General features: G+C 35.6%; 5 protein-coding genes across 7 annotated transcripts; 4 read left to right on the forward strand and 1 right to left on the reverse strand.

The window, feature by feature from the left end:
- Positions 1–1,330: 1,330 nt before the first annotated feature.
- On the forward strand, positions 1,331–4,996 carry Tdrd3 (Tudor domain containing 3). 3 transcript variants are annotated; one of them, XM_076381013.1, is made up of 11 exons: positions 1,331–1,657; positions 1,762–1,846; positions 1,919–2,118; positions 2,199–2,346; positions 2,416–2,649; positions 2,723–2,856; positions 2,930–3,166; positions 3,241–3,889; positions 3,969–4,082; positions 4,158–4,257; positions 4,334–4,996. In XM_076381013.1, the coding sequence occupies exons 1-11, from the start codon at positions 1,617–1,619 to the stop codon at positions 4,498–4,500; spliced, it is 2,109 nt and encodes a 702-aa protein (XP_076237128.1). In that variant the 5' UTR covers positions 1,331–1,616; the 3' UTR covers positions 4,501–4,996. The 3 variants fall into 3 exon arrangements, with proteins under 3 accessions (XP_076237128.1, XP_076237130.1, XP_076237131.1); XM_076381015.1 differs by having other exon boundaries at positions 4,337–4,996; XM_076381016.1 differs by lacking the exon at positions 1,762–1,846.
- A 218-nt stretch (positions 4,997–5,214) lies between these two features.
- Sak (polo like kinase SAK) lies at positions 5,215–8,920 on the forward strand. Its single transcript, XM_076380189.1, has 11 exons — positions 5,215–5,340; positions 5,413–5,508; positions 5,642–5,855; positions 5,933–6,045; positions 6,125–6,217; positions 6,293–6,574; positions 6,653–7,195; positions 7,263–7,568; positions 7,635–7,916; positions 7,980–8,159; positions 8,233–8,920. The coding sequence occupies exons 1-11, from the start codon at positions 5,293–5,295 to the stop codon at positions 8,410–8,412; spliced, it is 2,337 nt and encodes a 778-aa protein (XP_076236304.1). The 5' UTR covers positions 5,215–5,292; the 3' UTR covers positions 8,413–8,920.
- Positions 8,921–9,189: 269 nt separating this feature from the next.
- M6 (neuronal membrane glycoprotein M6) lies at positions 9,190–13,634 on the forward strand. Its single transcript, XM_076380570.1, has 6 exons — positions 9,190–9,549; positions 10,059–10,195; positions 10,277–10,459; positions 10,538–10,688; positions 10,760–11,029; positions 13,506–13,634. Exons 1-6 carry the CDS (start codon positions 9,546–9,548, stop codon positions 13,574–13,576), a joined length of 816 nt encoding a protein of 271 aa, XP_076236685.1. The 5' UTR covers positions 9,190–9,545; the 3' UTR covers positions 13,577–13,634.
- Pig-l (phosphatidylinositol glycan anchor biosynthesis class L) lies at positions 12,349–13,849 on the reverse strand. Its single transcript, XM_076380569.1, has 5 exons — positions 13,537–13,849; positions 13,357–13,438; positions 13,046–13,242; positions 12,847–12,977; positions 12,349–12,734 (listed from the first exon to the last, which is right to left on the reverse strand). Exons 1-5 carry the CDS (start codon positions 13,847–13,849, stop codon positions 12,594–12,596), a joined length of 864 nt encoding a protein of 287 aa, XP_076236684.1. The 3' UTR covers positions 12,349–12,593.
- An 856-nt stretch (positions 13,850–14,705) lies between these two features.
- LOC143180680 (mitochondrial fission process protein 1) lies at positions 14,706–15,764 on the forward strand. Its single transcript, XM_076380572.1, has 3 exons — positions 14,706–14,845; positions 15,050–15,177; positions 15,239–15,764. The coding sequence occupies exons 1-3, from the start codon at positions 14,788–14,790 to the stop codon at positions 15,524–15,526; spliced, it is 474 nt and encodes a 157-aa protein (XP_076236687.1). The 5' UTR covers positions 14,706–14,787; the 3' UTR covers positions 15,527–15,764.
- The last annotated feature ends 3,672 nt before the right edge of the window (positions 15,765–19,436 follow it).

Consider the following 19,436-nt stretch of genomic DNA (forward strand, 5'->3'; position numbering starts at 1 on the left):
ATGCAAAGATCATTTTCTCCCACGACCGTAATGCACAATTAAAGCAGCGAGACGTCCTTCAATGGCGGGACAGCTAGTCTTCGCCACTTTCTTTTTAGAAAATACGGTCTCTGCATTTTTGTGGCGACACCGTGAATATAAATGACAACCAGCGAGGATATAAGACCCTTGGTATTCCTCCTTTCTAGGTCTGCATTAACGAGAGATAATTATTCTTTAATATAACATTCCAACGATTGATGTGCGGTAATTACCGATCCAATTTTCACGAATTGTTGCTGCTACAATATGGGCGGGTCATGTTCATAATCGCGCCTATACGTTTCCGTCATCACCGAAGTTAGTTCCTATCTGATCTAATTTCATCGTTTGCTCAAACGGGACTCCACCCGAGCAATAATCGTCAGCTGAAATTGAACCAATCAGGCAGTTAATGCCTTTCTTGTTCTTCGTCGCTAAGAGGGTTGTTGGTGATGGAGTGACCTCTGACTGAACTTGACGACCACAATTGCCTTGCTCGCCCTGTAGGATCACCTTGAGCCAATCTTTTTAAGAAATCTATTAAATTTTATTTTAATATCAATTCTAATTTTTCTAGTTTCTAAGTAAAAGAATTTCCTGCAGATTTTATGTCAAACTGTTATCGACGAAATGTCATCTTAATGGTGAGAATTGCAGACAGCTGACTATCTCTACGATCTGTGGAATTTCAAGAGCCGAGGAATGTGTTACTCCTACTGACCACTAAATCTCGATTTTATATAGAACCTAAGATGAGAAACATCAGGCTGACCCATTTTCCATACATCCAATTGGTCGAGAATCGTTGTCGAACAACAATGCATTATTTTCTATTGATCTGTTCATTTATTTAAGTTGCTTCATGCAATCTTTTTGTAGATTCTTACGAGACTTGGTTCTCACTATTTCTAGCTGAATATAGCTACTCTACAACGTTATATGGTTACATAACCTGTACTGTATCGCATTCAAATGTGATTTTAAAGCTGAACATGCTTTGTCTTCCTGAGGAATTATTTATTTATTGAGTCACGTTTCACACAACAATTGTAAGTTTAAAATAACTGATCAATAAATAGATACAAATGTTTATTAAACGTATATTTTAATCAGTTTTCGTTCATGATAAGTATTTGCAACTTATGTTATGATATCCTATATTATTTGAAAAAAATAGTTACTTTTTTAATTAAAGTTATCTACAGTAGTTATTTTTAAATATCAGGCGATGTATCGATACTCACGTACTGGTCTAGAGATACCGATATATCGATCTTAAAATCACGGTGCACTAAACGGCCAAGATGGTGGCAGAGAATTCGAGGTTTAATAGGCGCGGTTCTTTTTATGCATTGTTTGGAGAAACTAGAAAATATCAAGCGGTTTAACGAACGAAAATACGTTGTAGTGTAAAGGTTTGATTTCGGTTCGTAACCCTTGACTCCACGGAAATCTGTTTCCTCTTGGTTTGCACGTCAGCTGACACATGTTTATGTAGAAGTTGAGTACACGCATGTAACGCACATGAAATTTCTTCTGGGCAGACTGGCAGGCTAAGGAGTTTGGCTCGTTAAAGAGTTCAGTTGAAAGACAGAATGACAGTGAATATTATGGAAAGGTTGAGGGACAGGGGATGGTGCGTATCAAAAATTAATGTACTTTATGTAAAAGCTTGTTTTTTGTAGACAAAGTACTTTTTTGAAATACGAATATAGAAAAGTTTATAAATATTTGAATTAGGTACATCACAGAGCATGGTTACAACATCGCAAGTGATTCTGGGAGCATTGTTGATATACACAAGATCATAAAGCGATTATTAGATGTAAGAAGTACATTATATAATTCTCTTCTGAAAAACCTACTCTTTTTTTACCCTTTTTTAATTCATGTTCAGATTGATCTGAGAGAAGTTGGCAATGGTCAAGGAGATATTACTCAGGGCAATATTGTGTTACAAATACAAAAGATACGTAATGTTTCTGCTCCTAAACACAATGAGGAGTCTCGTGCAGCTCCACGTCTTTTGAAATTCTCTTTAACGGATGGTAAAAATAATTATCAAGCTATAGAAGTTCAACACATTTCCTCTTTAAGGTAAAAAGAGAATGAATCATGTAATCTTGTTCTAAATTGATTTATAATGGTAGTGGTAACAAGCTCATGAATTGTTTTAGTTTAAATACTCCACCTGGTACCAAACTGTTACTTAGTACTGGAAATATACCAATATCTCATGGAATTATCTTATTAAGACCTATGCACATAGTGCAAGTGCTCGGAGGAAAAGTAATTAATCTTGTAGAAAAGTGGGAATTGAATAAAGTAAGTTGCATTACTGAATTCTAAAATAAATGAATTCTAACTTAAACTAAAGGTTTTATATCTCAATAGAAATTGGCTTTACATACAAGAGTGAGGTCTGCAGAAGAAGGTGGACCTCCACCATGGATACCATTTGGTAAGAAAATTATAAAAGTGTCTGAGCATGACAAAAACTTTAAGGCACTAGCAGAAAGAGAAAAATCTAGTAAAGAAAATGCAGAGTTTGAAGCTCAGCGTAAAGATGCTATAGCAGAAGCTGCAAAACAAGGTAGCAAAAAAATTTTTGGTGGAGGAAATAAACAGGTACATTAAATATTTAACATTAAAATTAAATTTAAAACTTATATGAATTTAATATTTCATGATACTTTTGCAGCTTTTAGATCATAGTGTACAAAAGATAGTAGATCAAGGCTTTTCTATAGAACAAGCAGAATATGCCTTGAAAATCAATCGAAATAATGTTGACAAAGCTCTAAAAAGTTTGCAGAAAACAGATAATAAACACAAGTATATCTATTTTTTATTATTTTTTATTATAAAGCGGCATAGCTCTTTGATTAACAATTCTGTTATATTTTAGCACGCCTAAGGAATCTCGAGAGCCACGAAATAAGCGATTTGATAAAAAAACTGAAGAAAGTAAACCCAGTAGTGGAAAAATATCACTCTTTGACTTCCTTGAAGATAAGTTACCTATTCAGTCTGAATCTATAGAAACAAGTAGTCTATTCCAAAATAGTCATACTCATAATACTGAAAGTAATCATGATAGAGTTGAACCTAAGGTTAATGAAACACAAAGTGGAAAAAGTGGAAGGTATAGATCTATTTTCGATTTATACAATCATGAATATTAGTATCAGAAAACAAGAATTTATTTCTTTTTAATAGGGGTCAAAAAGGAGGGCGTGGATACCAAATCCCTCCTCGACATTCGGAAGAAAATAAAAACACTAAAAAATCAAATTTTAGTAACCCTGCTACCTCTCAATATTCGCAGTATAATGGAGGAAATAGTTCTCAACAAAACAAACCACCTAGATTCCAACGAAATCAAGATACTCACAACTACTCCCAACATGATAGTACAACCAAGGTGTATCAAAAATCCCAACTGAATGATTCCCGGAATCCCAGTTTACAAACGCGAACAAACGGTACAAATATTACCGACAATAGTAATTATTATAAAGCTTCGCAAGATCAACAAGGGAAAAATTTTGGTACCAGCAGAAATTATAATCATGAGACTGATGTTAGGAATAGACAAATGTATGATGCTTCTTACGGTAGGCATAATCGAGCACAAGAAGATGGAACACATAGAGCTTATCCTGCAAACACAAATGATAAAAATTATAAAAACCAACTAAACAGATATCAACCAAATGACAGTTCTGGTGGTAAAGCGGCTATTGGACCCAACAGTCAAAGAAGTCAAAGCCAATACAATAATAGTCAAAATACGAATACTGGTAGTGGTACTTGGGTTTGGCGAGTAGGTGACAAATGTTTAGCCAAATATTGGGAAGATAATAGGGTAAGGTAACATGTGTAAATAATAATTATATTCATCAACATTTATTATATCTAATATAATTAATGGTTCTGACATTTAGTATTATAACGCAAAAGTAACTGCGGTGTCGGATAGAACGTGTGTCGTACAGTTTAAAGGATTTGAAAATTATGAGGAAGTACTTCAGGCGGACTGTTTCCCTATAACAGATGATGTATGTAAAATTTATGCAATTACACATATAAATTATTTAATAGTGATTGTACCTAATCATGTTATATTTTCTTAGAATCAAGTTGTTCAAGACTATGGCATGGATCAAAAACAATTAGAACAGTGGTTTAATAACAGACAACCTCGATATGACCAAACACAAAATCATATAGCTGGTAAATTTATATATTCTCGCAAGAAAAATATTCATTGATTGTTTTATACATTCAATTAAAATGACGGGTAATGTAGCAGGCATGGAATTTCGGAGAGGTGGAAGTGGAGTTGTTCCTTCAAATAAGGCTGGTTACAATAGGAAACGTAATCAGCAACGAAGCACACAGCCCATTTATCAACCTCCAGCCCAACGATGTCAGAGTTCTATGCTTATGAATACTCAAACTAACTCTTTACTTTAATGTAGCGTCAGTCTTCTAATTTAGTAAAAATGTTGGACTTTACAGAATTACTGATTGTAGTCGTATTATTTTTAAAGACTGACCTCATAAAAAACGAACTACGTACTCTTCGTGTAAAATGATTTAGATGTCAGTGAAACAAGACGCGAAGTAAACGAGTCCTGTGCCACAAAAATGGTTTATATTCATAAACAAAAGCTATGATAAGTGTACAATTATAATACGGAATATTTCTTTACGCAGTGAAAGTGAAACTAATTAACGACATCGATACTGGGTGTTTATTATGTTGTCCAAACATCAAAATATTTATATTGTAGAATAATTATGTATTACTATCGGCGAATTGTGCAGCATTTCGATATTTCGTCCATTTCCGCTAAAACGTTAACACTTAATCCAAACGCATAATGTAAATTATGCTGTATATTATTTGTAACTAATTTGTAACTATAGCTATTTAGAATGAAATACAGTTGTGAAAAGTAATAGCATATCTAAATTCGCAAAAAAGTGGTACTTTTACTTACCTGCATTAGATCTGTCGATCGATTAATTATACGTATGCATCGGGGGGGCTAACAATTGAAACCTGTTCGTAAAACTTTGCGCCATCTATCGTCAATTAAATACCTATATACAATTTGTATATGGCGGACCCGCCATGTCATTTCTATTTACAAATATACCGATATATTTCCTAAATATATTTCATTTGAGAAGTATTCGATGTACGAAAGTGCTACTTAGTGAACACGGTGATTGAAACGATTTCACTGTTTTATCACCCGGATGCCGGAGATGCCACCATTGTCGGGAGGTTTCGGTGAGCAAATAGAGGTTAGTATTTTGAATTTGTACGCTTACAGTTTCGGCGTTAACGTTCAATTAATGAATGATTTCCGTCGGTAGGATTACGAGGTACTGAACTTGCTTGGAAAAGGGGGCTTCGCCAGTGTATATCGAGCAAAATGTCTTCGCAGTGGCATAGAAGTCGCAATCAAAATGGTAATTCACTTCCTATCCTAGGTTAAGTCTTGCTGGCGTCGTTAAAAACACTTGTTGCATTCACCCTTCTAAACATGAAGTTGATATTTTTTTTTACTTGATTCTCATGAAGCAAATGATTATAAAATTTTAGATAGACAAAAAGTTAATGCAAGCTGCTGGGATGGTGGGTAGAGTGCGTCAAGAGGTAGCAATTCATTCAAGATTAAAGCATCCAGCAGTACTTGAGTTGTATACATTTTTTGAGGATGCCAATTATGTCTATTTGGTATTGGAATTATGTCACAATGGAGAGCTTCAACGTTTTCTTAAACTACAAGGCTCCCGTGCACTACCTGAAGAACATGGTATAAATGTAGATAGATTTATAATTCTCACTGATTGAAAGTTTTGCACATGCTATATGAATAACATGTTATTTTAGCTAGTCGGATAATTAGACAAGTAGTGCAAGGATTGTTATACCTGCATTCACATCAAATACTTCATAGAGACATGTCTTTATCTAACTTGCTTTTGACAAGAGACATGCAAGTGGTAGGAAAAATGACATAGTTTATTTTATTTGATCGTCATACTAGAAATATTAAATTTAATTAAATAATTTCTCTTGTAGAAAATAGCAGACTTCGGGTTAGCTACTCAATTGACAAGACCAGATGAGAAACATTTAACTATGTGTGGTACCCCTAATTATATATCTCCTGAGGTGTGTTAATTGATTTGGGATGAATTACCAAAATTATGAATAGTATTTAACTTACTTCTTTCTATATTATTATAGATAGCAACAAGATCCTCACATGGCTTGGAAGCAGATGTTTGGAGTTTAGGGTGCATGTTATATACTCTATTAGTTGGCAAACCACCATTTGATACAGATGCTGTTAAAAGTACTTTGACACGCGTAGTCATGGCCGACTATGTGATGCCAGCTCATTTATCAGATAATGCTAAGGATCTTATAGATAAGTTGTTAAAAAAGAATCCAAAAGACAGAATTCGTTTACGCGATATTACAAAACATCCTTTTATAACTAACTTAGATAGGAATAAACTGCACAGTGTAAGTAGCATTTAAACGAAATTAAAAAATAAATCGGAAAGAACTTTATTATCTATCTATAAATATTTCCATTCATAGGAGAAGAATGGCACAAGCAAAGGACTATTACACGATGGCATGGCTGATTCAGGAGTGGGTAGAACATTATCCTCATATGGACGACCGAGAATGCGTTCTAGATCAGAGGAAAGAATGTCCACGCTACCTATCATGTCCAATGGTCTCGGACCAATGGTTAGCGCAAGAAGTGAAGCGTTATCTGAGCCTATCACGAAAACGCATTCGCACAAAGGAAATTGCATGGATTACCGTCCAAAAGAGAATTCTGTATTAGTTGGTATACCACCGCCTCCACGAAGTAAAATCTTCTCGCAATGCGAACAATACAATAGCTGTTGTGACGCGTACGAAGAGACCGAAAAACATAAAAGCGATAGATATAGGAAAAAAGAGAAGGCTGATAATTGTTTTGATGGCTCCGAAGACGGAGGAAAATTACAAGTTCCGCCTTTATCATCGGAAAGACTTCAGCCTACTAGACATAGAACAAAAAATGCAATTCTTACTATTTTAGATCAGGGAGAAGTTTGCATCGAATTTATCAAACGTAGAAATGGCGTGGTATGTGTAACAAAAATTAAGTGGCGCCTACGAAAATTCCAAAGATGTCACTGTTTTTGTATTGTAGGAAAGGGTAAGCGAAGTGTGTCGAATATCGAGCGATGGTTTAAGAGTGATTCTTTATAAACCAACCATTCCAACGGAAGTTGGTTCGCAACCACCTCCTTTGCCAGCCCGTGGTGCAGACAGTATTTATTCGTACGAAAATCTACCGCCACGTCATCATAGGAAATACGTATACGCTTCTCGCTTTATAAAACTTGTCAGAGCTAAGACACCAAAACTCACGCTATACACGCAACGATCGAAATGTCTCTTCATGGAAAATGGACCTCATCCAGATTGCGAGGTTCATTTTTATAATGGAGTTAAGGTATGCACATATGTGCCTTATAGGTAGAATTATGAATATGCCCTGAAAAAATGATTATTTGCTTAGGTTGTACGTGTCGATGGCATTGTAAAAATAACTGAAAAGAGTGATGGTCCAACCTACACGGAGGGTGAATTTCCGCCGCATTTCGATGAGTATTATGAACATTATTCGGAATGTTATCAGCGTTGTTTGTTGTTGGAATCCACATTAACATCTTTAGAAGCGGCTACAGGTCATTCGTGCTTTCCTGTTATAATTGGACGTAGGCCTAGTGCGGCCTTGAATGATGCCCCTTGCTTGCAAGGAAAAGAAAATGTTTCGCATACGACGAATAACACGCCCGTGGTACGTAATAATATAAATAATCTTTTATAAAACGAAATCTATCTCTATATATTCATATTCCAGATGCCGTCTTTCGATGCTAGTTCTGTTATTTCAACAGTAGCGTCTCGGTCGCGGAAAATGAACTCAATACGAAATTCAAACAATAGTATAAGTAAGATAATAGTTCCTGGAGTAGGTACTGCAACACAATTATCATCTGGAGATATTCGTGTTGATTATAAAGATGGTTCTGCTTTAACTGTGAGTAGACTTTACATGTACAGTTTAATCAAAATGTGGAGTCACAGATTTTCATGATTTTCATTGTTATTAGGTAAGTCCTCAGAGTTACGGTGGTGGCATAGTTTATGAGAGTAACAGTGGTGCCATTACGAGATACAATCAACATTATCATCAAAACTCGGAAGTACCTCATGTTGTTAAAGAAAAATTATGTGATCTTCCTACCGTTATTAAATATCTCGTGCAGCCTAAACATAAGAATATCCGGTAATCCTAAGTATACATTTAGAAAAAAATATTTTGTATAGTACATTTTAAGTAGTCAAACTACGTTAAGAAAAAACTATTTTTATAGATTTATTAGGTATACTGTATCCGCTTAGCCAATTATAAGATAGCTGATTTTTTTAAATATAATGAGGAACTCATGATTTTTAATAATTGTCTATGTATTTATTTACATATTTCATGAATTTATTTAATAAGATTTTTAGGATTAATTTATAGATAAACGCTGCATTTGTCTAGCGGTAAAACGTAAGAATAAATTGAGCATTTCGTTGATACAAAAAATGAACTTTTTTATTTGAAAGGGCACTACTTGTCGTAAATACGCCCCTGAATGCAGAAAATCTACTTATAATTTTTGCCACTAGATGTCTATAACATTCACTGATAACATTTTTTGAAATATGTAGTCTATTTAAAAACGAATAACTAATAATAATATGACATAATATCATTCATAATAAATCGTTCCAATTCTGTAAAATATTGGAAATGTATCAGATCAATATATAAATAAAAAATGGGTTTAATGATTCAATGAGATGAGAAGCTGTTAAATAGAATTATTATGTACTAATAATTATTAACATTTGTCACTAAAATAGTAGTCAATTCTAATTCAGGAAATCTTGTACCCCATATACTACATTATGGAATGCCTTTTAAAGAAAGACAATAATTTCCATTCTCTTTTACCTATTGTCGCCATATTGACTCGCATTAAAGGGTCACTGAAAAACACGTAAACAACGTTCCAAAGTTAATTACAAGTAATCTGAAATTACTAAAATCATCGTCCATTCATCATTCACATTAGCTCAGTTTTTTTTAATGATTCGCCTGAAACCTATAAAAACGTTTCAAAAGTGTTCTTGAGCAAGTTAACAAGATTCAATCCATCGGATGTTTCTCAAAGTATCCGTGTAAACAAGTGGTGTGACGTGTCGATGTGTAATTACAAGAAGTGTGTGGGATGTCATTCACCAATACAATAAAGCGACGTTCAATTGGTATAGTAATTGAGAGGAACTTACAATTACTGTTATAACTTGGAATTGGCAACGGGCTGGGCCCGCTAGAAACAATCCTAACCTCGACTAATAACGGACTCGAAACATGGGTAAGCAAAACGATTTTTAAACGATGTTTCTTTTTTGCGTGAGGAAGTATCTTATGAAAAAGGAGAAGTTCCTCTCGGCGAATTACGTAGTAAACGGTTTCCTGGTAACGGTTCGATAGTGTTAGCGTTCGCGTGCGTTTTATAATCTTATCTGAGGTATATACAAGAAGATTACTGATTCATCCATTCAGTCATAGTTTCACACCTCATTCAAACAGGTTGTTGAAACTGTTATTAAACATGAGAAATCAGGAGGAAGCAACTGATATTTTGCCATTACGTAGAAGGTTTGATAGTAATATTAGTATAGACAGATTTTCTGAAAAAAGTCTCCATGGGCTTGATTTTGATGATCAGTCTTGTAGTAAGTTCCACAATATAAATTAAATTAGCAAACAAATTCAGAGACTATGTTAGGAACATTTGATCAATGAAATATAATTAAGTCATTTATATTGCAAGAATATTAACTTACAGTAATGTGTAATATATTATTTTCATTCTTTTAGGGAATATGTGTAATGATTGCATGGCCAGAGTGCCATATGCAACTCTTATTGCAACTATAATGTGCTGCTTAGGTGTGGGTATATTTTGTGGCACAATGTATAGGGGAGTTACATTGGGCTCCTTGATGATGGACCAGGTGAAATAATATAATCTTAATGTAAACATTGTAATGAATATTGTATATTGAAAATATTAATGAATAATTTTTTATCATAAGGTATTTCATTTACGGCTTGGTTGGCTAGAAGCCGTACAACTAACTTTTGCAACAATTGGTGCTAGTATGGCAGCTTTGGGTTTTATGATACTATGTGTTGGTTGTCTTGCTACTGGAGCTACCCGACACAAAGTATATAGAGCATGGAGATCCAGAGTTGGTGGACGTATTTCTTGTGCTGTTGTATGTACTTTCATTTTCATAGATGACAACTCTCCAGAGACATGAGACATAAAAAAATATATGCTTTTTATTTTTTAGTTCATGACAATCACCTACATTCTGCAACTAGGTTGGCTATTAATATTTGCATTCCTGGTTATAATTACTTGGATTTTCACTATATTCTGGGGATTATGCAGTAATCCTAGGGTTCAGTCTCTTGATCAATGCATCGACTTTACTCAATTCAGTAAGTCTTTTTGTTTATTCCAACAAATTCGTGTAATTTAAGAGTTAGAATAACAAATATGTATTGTGTAGGTTTCATATTTCCAAACAATACAAGGGTAGAGGATATGAAGGTGTGTGGACCACAAGAAGTAAAACTATTTTGTAAAGATTTTGTGGAGAAGGCAGAGGTGATGTTTATCTTGGCAACGGTTGCTGCAATGTTGGTAGTGTTGAGTCTTATACACTATTTAATGTGTCTGTCTGCTAATTACGCGCACATTCGAGACCACGAAAAGTTTCAAGAATTGCAAGAACTTCAGTATCTGCAGGATTCAGGAGACCCAGACTCTCCTCAGCCTGGTATGGGCACTTTGGGCTCCCATCACCGAGGCAAAGATAGATTCTAGGATACGGCCCGCGAGATCTTCGCTATGAATCCGTTGTAAATTGATCACTCCTGTATACAGTAGACTGAAGATCTCTTCTCCATAAGGATCAAAAACCTTTTGGTGTTACTCCTCTCTATGTACCTAAACTCAGTATTCTACTAATTCATTACTGTTACAGTAGTCTACTGATCGAAGATCTTGCGGGAACACTTAATGCCGTCCATTTTCTGCGACTGTCTTGTAAGCATTTATTTAATTTTAAAGATACAAATTAATTAGTTGACGATTAGAAACGAATAAGGATCCATCTATTCTAGTGTTGAAGAATTTGATTATTGTTGACATATGCGTATATATAAAGAGAGAATCTAAGACATCTAATGACATTCCATAATTTTGTAATCTATGCAAAAATGATATAAGTTTTACTTCAACTGCAAAATGTATAATGGATAGATGTGAAACGTAAAGATTATAACGCACATACGTACTCTTTTTAAGTATTGGTTATAGATCAAAAATCATATATATATAGCTATCATTGATGAGCACAAATTCATATCGTACACTTATAGTTTATTCAGTATAACACTTTGATTATTGATGTCTTTGTATGATATAAGACTGTTTATCAGCATAGCATATTAAATACTGTTAATATAATTCATTTACAGTATGCTTCGAATGGCAGCTTTCATTATACTTCTGTAAGATGAGATAAGGGAAATATGTATTGCATTTTTCATTACTGTTCAAATGGTCTAATTATGCTGGAAGAAAAAAAGGAACAATTTTTTATTACGTTTTTATTTAAAAGAAATGTTTATGTTAACATATATTTATTATATTTCTATCCAGCATAAGCATTTAAACATTACATTATAGATTTAATACTGTTGTACAATTTCTAAAAAAAAAGAGATTAGATTGTATTATAAAATATCAAAAGAGAAGAGACAATATATTATTAATTTAGATTGTACGTTTAATGCACAAAACAACTGTGCCAAATTTACGAGATTCGAACCATGGATAAATCCCATATATTATACGTTATCGCTGAAAGACAGATTCTAAAGTGGATACTCCTAAATTAGTAAGTTTACTTGCTCAAATCATTTTTAATAATCGGTAGTTTCTTTAAAGATATAATAAATTTTTGCAAAATAGATGCAAATAGTATTATATTATGCATACCGAATAGGTACATACATATCAAAGTGGAGACTATACTTTATTTAATACGAGTAAGAATTGTGTGGAAAACAGTGCACAAAGTATATATAATAAAAAGACAATTTATTGTTACTTTTTGGAAATTATGCGCTACATTTTTTTCTAAATATTTGTATATTTCTGCAAGGTCGAATAAAAAATACTTTCTACTCGACATATACATATATGTGATTTTTAAAAATAGTTTAAAAGTGTCCTTAAATCTCTACAGCTTCTTTATTGCGTATTAATAAACAAATTTCATCTTCATATTATGTACAATTAATTACAGTTTGTACAAGTTTATGAACCAGCTTGGATTATTCGTCGTCAAACTGGAGGTCCAACTCCAGATCGAGAGCACTGACTTCTTGGAAGGTATTGATGAAAGTGTACCGCGAAAATATCATATATAATTTTCGAAACCAAACATACTGGGACTTATGTTCAGTCATGGCATTCTAAACAAACAAGGAAATAGAACGTAAAATAATTGCTGTTTACTCTGAAACCTAAAGAAAATCGCGGTTATGTTTGTTCAGCAAAAATTATACATATTAACTGCACACTTACTCTTATTACTTTTCTTTGATCATATGTGACTAAATACCAATATGAAGCACACAATAAACTAAGTGGTAAATCTAGGAGCTGTACATATTTCCTAATTATATTCACAGACTCTAAAACATATAGTTTACAATCTGGAAAGAAATTAGTTCTTTTAGTATTTTCTTATGAATGATTTAGTAATGCACTGTATGATACTAACAGGATGGTACTTTTTTTTCGATGCATAATGCAGCTATGGCAAAGTATAAGGAGATGTGATTCTTGTGTCTGCTTATGCCATGCTTGTCAAATGTTACAACTGCATTGATTTTATAGCTCTCTACATGTTGTAAAATACATTCCGCCACTACCTCTGTTGGCCATTGTACATTTTGATCATCAGGTAACTCTGTACTCCTATACATGCATTTATTGAACTATGATAGAAGATTAAAGGGATAGAATTGAACTGCATTCAAATGAGGAACAGCAAACTGTCTCATAAATCAATTGAATTAAATTATTTCTTACATTATTATAGTTACATTAGCTTCTGGAATTCCTAATATCTTTGTACAATTCCATAGCTCTTCTTTCCTTCTTTTATTCCCACCTGAAAATGCATTCGAACAGATAATATATTCAACATATAATTAACAGGATTATCATATCTGTTTCAGGAGTGACCAGCAAGCTGAGTGAACTGCATACCAGTGGTAAGACAGAGGAGGTAAATCTCACTAGCTTTTGACCTTGTGACCCAGTACACCAAAGGACCAAAGAACATAACTTCATCGTCAGGGTGAGCTGTGACTAATAATATTCTGGCAGGTGGACCTGGAAACTGCCACGCTGCGTGGCTGACTCTTTTCAAAATTGAATAGAGACAAATGCATACGCAAAGATAGGCGGTAACAGCAATTAGTAATTGCCACGAAATCTCTCTGATGTAATACCACCACCAACAAATTATTTCATTAACTTGCATACTAAGATATTCCCTAATGAAATCGAGATCTAACATTTTGAATGGCGATGTATCTTATTACTTTCACTTACGGATGTCACGGCTCTGTCATATTTTTGGAAAAGCGTGTCACCCCTTCTAGACTTTGGATAAAATTTCTTTCATTAGACGAACATCGTAAGGTTATGTTATACACAAACGAGATAATAAGATTGGACGCCATACTTGTATACGTCGATACAAAACTACTATTATAATCCCATCACTTTCTTTATTAATCAATTCTTTCTTTATTTGAATCTTTTCTTCCCACGCGAGGACTTATCTTTTTCTTTAAATAATATTTACATTGCTTTTCGGTAAAGTCAAGTTATACGAACTTATTTTAAGCTACGATACGAATTTATTCCACCTTTAGTGAATCCTACATTTTATTGTAAGTGTTGTTTTTTATTAGAAAATTTAAGTAGATTAGCAAATAATGCAATTTATATCATGGCGTAATGCTTTATGAGAACCTAAATGTAATTTAATCAGATTTAAAATTTGAAATTAACTTCACTCTGTCATAACTAGGAATGAAAAAACTTTCTAACAATAGATGAACAAATCAAAATTTGACCAACCAATACATTTGTACTTATTTTCATTCAATTTTAAATCTCGTTACCGAATACGAAATGCACAATTTTACAAGGTGACCACGATCCGAAATTCCCTATATTCGAGACTCAAATTATGCCCACTTTCATTCTGTTTTTAGAATTATATTTTTATGCAATTTGTCCTAAGATTCTGTTCAGCATATTATTTACAGCAAATACTTTATAAAATTTCTCTTTAATTAATACATATGAAATTCACTAAATTAAAGTCGTGGAAGAACCAACGCTACGCCAATGTGTCGTAACTGACATAAGATTAAGTGATAAACCTGGCACGATAGACCAGGTTATGTCATCGAATGCAAAAACATTTTAAGAAATAATTCCAAGATGAAGGAAACAAAAGGAGAAGTGGATTTGTATCGTGATACACCTGTCAGATATCTGGGTAATAGAGAACAGGTTATCAAGTGCTGTTATTCGACTTTTCATTGACATTTTCGATTTCATACGAGTCATCGCTCTTCTTTTTAGTGTTCGTAAAGTACGCTGCAATTACTTGACATCCGCTTTTTGTCATTTTGAGTACTCAATTGTTTTCAGGCTAGATTTATATTGTGCGTATTTTGCGTAACTAACTATTTTTTTCCAGGATATGCAAATGAGGTTGGAGAGGCCTTTAGACCTATTGTTCCAAGGTCGGTTGTATGGTTTAGCTATGTCGTAGCCAGTGGCTATGTTCTTGCAGATACCATTGACAGAGGTTTAAAGGTTTACAGAGTAAGTTAAAGGGTTTCTTATGGATATTCATAAAAAATATTGTAAACTTAACATGTTTTAGAGAGATCCTACATCAGGCAAAATAAAAAATACTATGTTTTCTATGACGGACACTTTATTGTGGCAGTCATTTGCATCTGTGATCATCCCTGGTTTCACAATCAACAGAATTTGCGCTGCTGTTCAGTTTGTACAAAACAGGACCAATAATGTGGCCTTAAAGAATAAGTGGATCTCTACTATTGTTGGTCTAATATCCATACCATTTATAATACATCCCATAGACAATGCAGTGGAGGATGTAATGAATGTAACATATAGGAAATGGGTAGGATATCGTCCTAAATGATAGTTAATACATATAAAAAAATAGATGAAACCTGAATTTTCTTGAAATAAGCCATTGATCTGATTACCTTCCAAAAAAAGTGAGAATACTGCTGCTTCTAGCATGATAGGGAAACTAATAGTACAATATATTCAGGAATTGTACTATCTTATTATATTTTGTATATTAAACATTTTTATTTTACTCTTATTGGGGCATGTATAACACTGTTGATAATAAAAAATACGTTAAGCTGTTATTCTAACGATTTATCCATTATTGTCTGATTAATGATAACTTCTTCTACTAGTACCAAGTAGAACAGTTCCGTATAGAGTCAGCCGTGAAAATTATCTGACGTCTCGCTGTACCTAATTACAGTAAAGATATACTTACTTTTTTTAGATCAGCTTTTCATTATACAAGGTGACACCGATGAAATAGATGATCCTACTTTGGTAGTGTTTTCTACTCTTCCCAAGGATGCAAAAAAAAATAGAAACATGATTTGTGTTCGACGTATTTTATAAATGGCTATCAGATATAATATTACGCTTCTTTTTTTATGTTTAGCAAGAAAATACCAAAGTGAAACCATCCATTTTGATGTTACCCTATATAATTCTAAATTTATTCTCAAGCACAAAAAAGGATCGTATTGGAAGCAAAATTATATCGTTTCTCGATAGCGTGTGTTAAATACGGATTCACAACTTCCTCGTTTGATCTCGAAGGCTAAATAAACCGAACGGAACCGTCGGAAAACCAATAATAATTACCGCGCACGGAAGATCGTAACTCGGGCCGCGTTCATTTTCCCATTTATCGTCTTGTCGGTCGGGACGAGCCAGCCGCGGCAACAATGGCTCGGCGTTGCGTACGAACGAATAGCCTGTCATACCCGTGACATATATTTTTTTTGTCGCAGCTACAATCGCCACGTCAGTCAGGAAGAAAAACTGATCGTATTTCTTTGTTCGCTCGGGCTAACCTCGTGGCTCTGCGGGACGAATAGCGCGCCTAAACGTGAGCGCGGTAGAAAATTTCGCTCTGTTCGAAGCGTTAGAATTTTACGCGTCAACAGTGATGTCACTTAACGCGTACGAGCCCCGAGGAAATTCATTTCCCTCGATTATCGTGCGCCTCTTTCTTGTTTTTTCCCCCCTTTGCATTTGCACACTTTTTGTCGAGCATGCGCGAGCCTCGAATAAATTTCTCATCCTCGTAAAGTCGGGCGAACGCTCGCCCATTTCGCCCGAAAGAACGTTTACACGCGAAATATGTATTTAGAGGTTAAGTAGAACCTGATTTGCGAATAGGCATCAATTTCACGTTAATTAATTCTCGTACAGTTATTGCGTATTACCGCGTTTTATTGCCCCTTAACAGTTGGCGCAACACGATTTACTGCTCTTCCCGAGTCGCGAATAAAACGTGCAAAGAACTCGAGCCCTGAGGATTCTCGTCATTACGAAATTCCCGAGTGCGTCTGTCTTCGTACCGAGATTTATGGCATAATAATAACGGGATGCACTACCCGAGACGTATTTCGATACCGATAATAACTATACGGCCCGACTATAGGCGCGATCTCGCGAGGATACAATTACGGTAGCGTTCCGTAGCAAATGGGTGAAATCTGATGTTAAACATCAAAAAGTGTGTTAATAACAGTTTTTGTCGCGAATATCGTAAAGCGAATCGTCACTACTACATACTATCTTTGGAGCACAGTCGTAATGAAGTTGTTTGTGCGGAATGACGATCCTGTATGCAAGGATTTCCAGCTACAGGCGGGGGAAAATTGAAGGGCTGATTCTAGATAGTAGAATATGCTGAAAATCAAGAATCGTGGAATTGCATTTAAAGCTTCTTTTGTTAAGTACGAGTATTTAGAGAAAGCAGCGGCTATTATAGGTACTGACCTAGGGTGACCCTCGTATTATACAAGAATTCTGAAATTCTGCAGTATTGGGCCCAGTTAGCGGCTCTAACAAAATTAAAAATTAACACAGTTTTCTGCAGGATTGCAGAAGATTTTGAAATGGGCATATCCTGACATTTGAAATCACCCTTTAAGTGATCTCCCACCTGTAGAGGTACAATTTGGACATCGTTCGAAAGATGTACATACAGTTTTCATAATTATTTTATACTTCCAGGATCTTGATCTAATTGTAAATACTTGTACGTGTTACTGGTAAGTTGATTAGCAGACTGATATCGAGACATTATCCACGAATCCTTAATGTCGTTCACACACGCGCCCAAATGTGAAGCAAAGGGCATAGATTACGATATGAGGACGAATGGGGTATAGAGAGATTATTGGTTATACATAACCAATTAAATCTGCATTTCTTCCGCTAATCAACTTACCCCCAATGCACAGTAGTTCCCGCAGGAATTCTCTGCGAGAACAGGAAGCGCTCTCTGTGTATTCGACACAAAAATATTGTTTGCCAATCTAACCAATCGTAGGCAGTGGTCAACAGCTAGGATTGACTCGATATATATTCATAGTTTGATTCATTCCCTTTCGATGCCTTGTAATTTATGACTATCTGTAGGAGAATTTATAGAAGAGATAGCTCACTGTCGCAGCCTTGACGAGATTTGTATATTTGTAAGGTTGGCACAGCGAAACACTCGAGTACGTTACACAGTCTGTTTGTTTTGAAAATCGATTCTATACAGTTTATATATATATTTTTTTAAACATATTTCATCGCAAATAATTCCTGTTCAGCGTCACTGTCTCTTCAGATATCAGTAGAATATTATTTTTCTAAGGAGCCCCTGAAATTTTAGCTTCACCTTTATTGCAAAATTTCCTCGTTTACAAAAGAAAGACAAAGGACGTCAAGGACTATACTTACTCCAGCGCCCCGTTACGAATTAACACATCTAAGTGGCGGTCGATTTTTCACGCAACCCTATAATAATCCTGACAGCTTTTCAGTAGTCTATGGTCGACCCTCGTAATAAGCTTAACCAGTCCGAGGTGATATAATTTATAGAGGCCGCTTGTTTGCGGCTAATTACGACCGCACGCGGGCAACCGTTAAAATTTTTTGTCCGTCATTGCGTCTCGGATCGCGCGTCAGTTTCGACGAACGTCCCAAGCCGACTAGACGAAAACCTCGCGCGATTCGATCGCAAATTCCAATACTCCCGACTCGAAGCACAAGAATCACCTAAACGTCGCGAAACTCCTCCGCCCGACTCTTCCTCGAACAATACGAAACTTCACGCGCGAATTCCGCTCAGCGCGAACCAATTCCTCTAAACAACGTTAATACTCCACCGACTCGCGATCCTCCTCGAGCACAATCGACAGTAGCTTCCAGGCAGGCACAAGAGAAAAAAAAATACAGCGACCCCTTAAAAACCTTCGGAACAATAGCCCGAAGAGGTCCTTAATCGATAGAAAGTAACGCGTCGCCTCGGTACACGCCTCCGTCACAAAACGAGCCTCGCGATAAGGTTATGTCTCGCGAGCCGAACAGAGGGCGCGTGTACACACACGTACGATCGGGTACGTGAGCTATCGGCGCGAATAACGGAGCGAGGGAGAAGGAGGATCGAAGAAGCCTACGAAGAAAAAGGGACGAACAGCGAGAAGAACAGAGAAGGAAAAGAAGTCAGAGTGTCCGTGGTCGTCGAGACTGTCGAGAGAGGGATTCTCATCCCGACGACGAGGCGAGGACGGTGCGCGCGAGAGAGACGAAAGAGGCGCACGCAGGACGCAGGAGAGGGGAGGGAGGAAGATTTCGCGGGCGCGAGAGGTAAAGATTCCCTGAAACCTGTGGCATTTCGCTCGGCGCTCTTCCGTTCGGTATACGCCGAAGGGGGATCGATAGCGCGCGTCAGAGACGAGAGGAGAATCAGGCGGCAGGCTATTTCGAGCAACAACACACGCCGCGGCAGA

The sequence above is a fragment of the Calliopsis andreniformis genome, chromosome 6 (genome assembly GCF_051401765.1).
Source record: "Calliopsis andreniformis isolate RMS-2024a chromosome 6, iyCalAndr_principal, whole genome shotgun sequence".
NCBI classification, from domain to species: Eukaryota; Metazoa; Arthropoda; class Insecta; order Hymenoptera; family Andrenidae; genus Calliopsis; species Calliopsis andreniformis.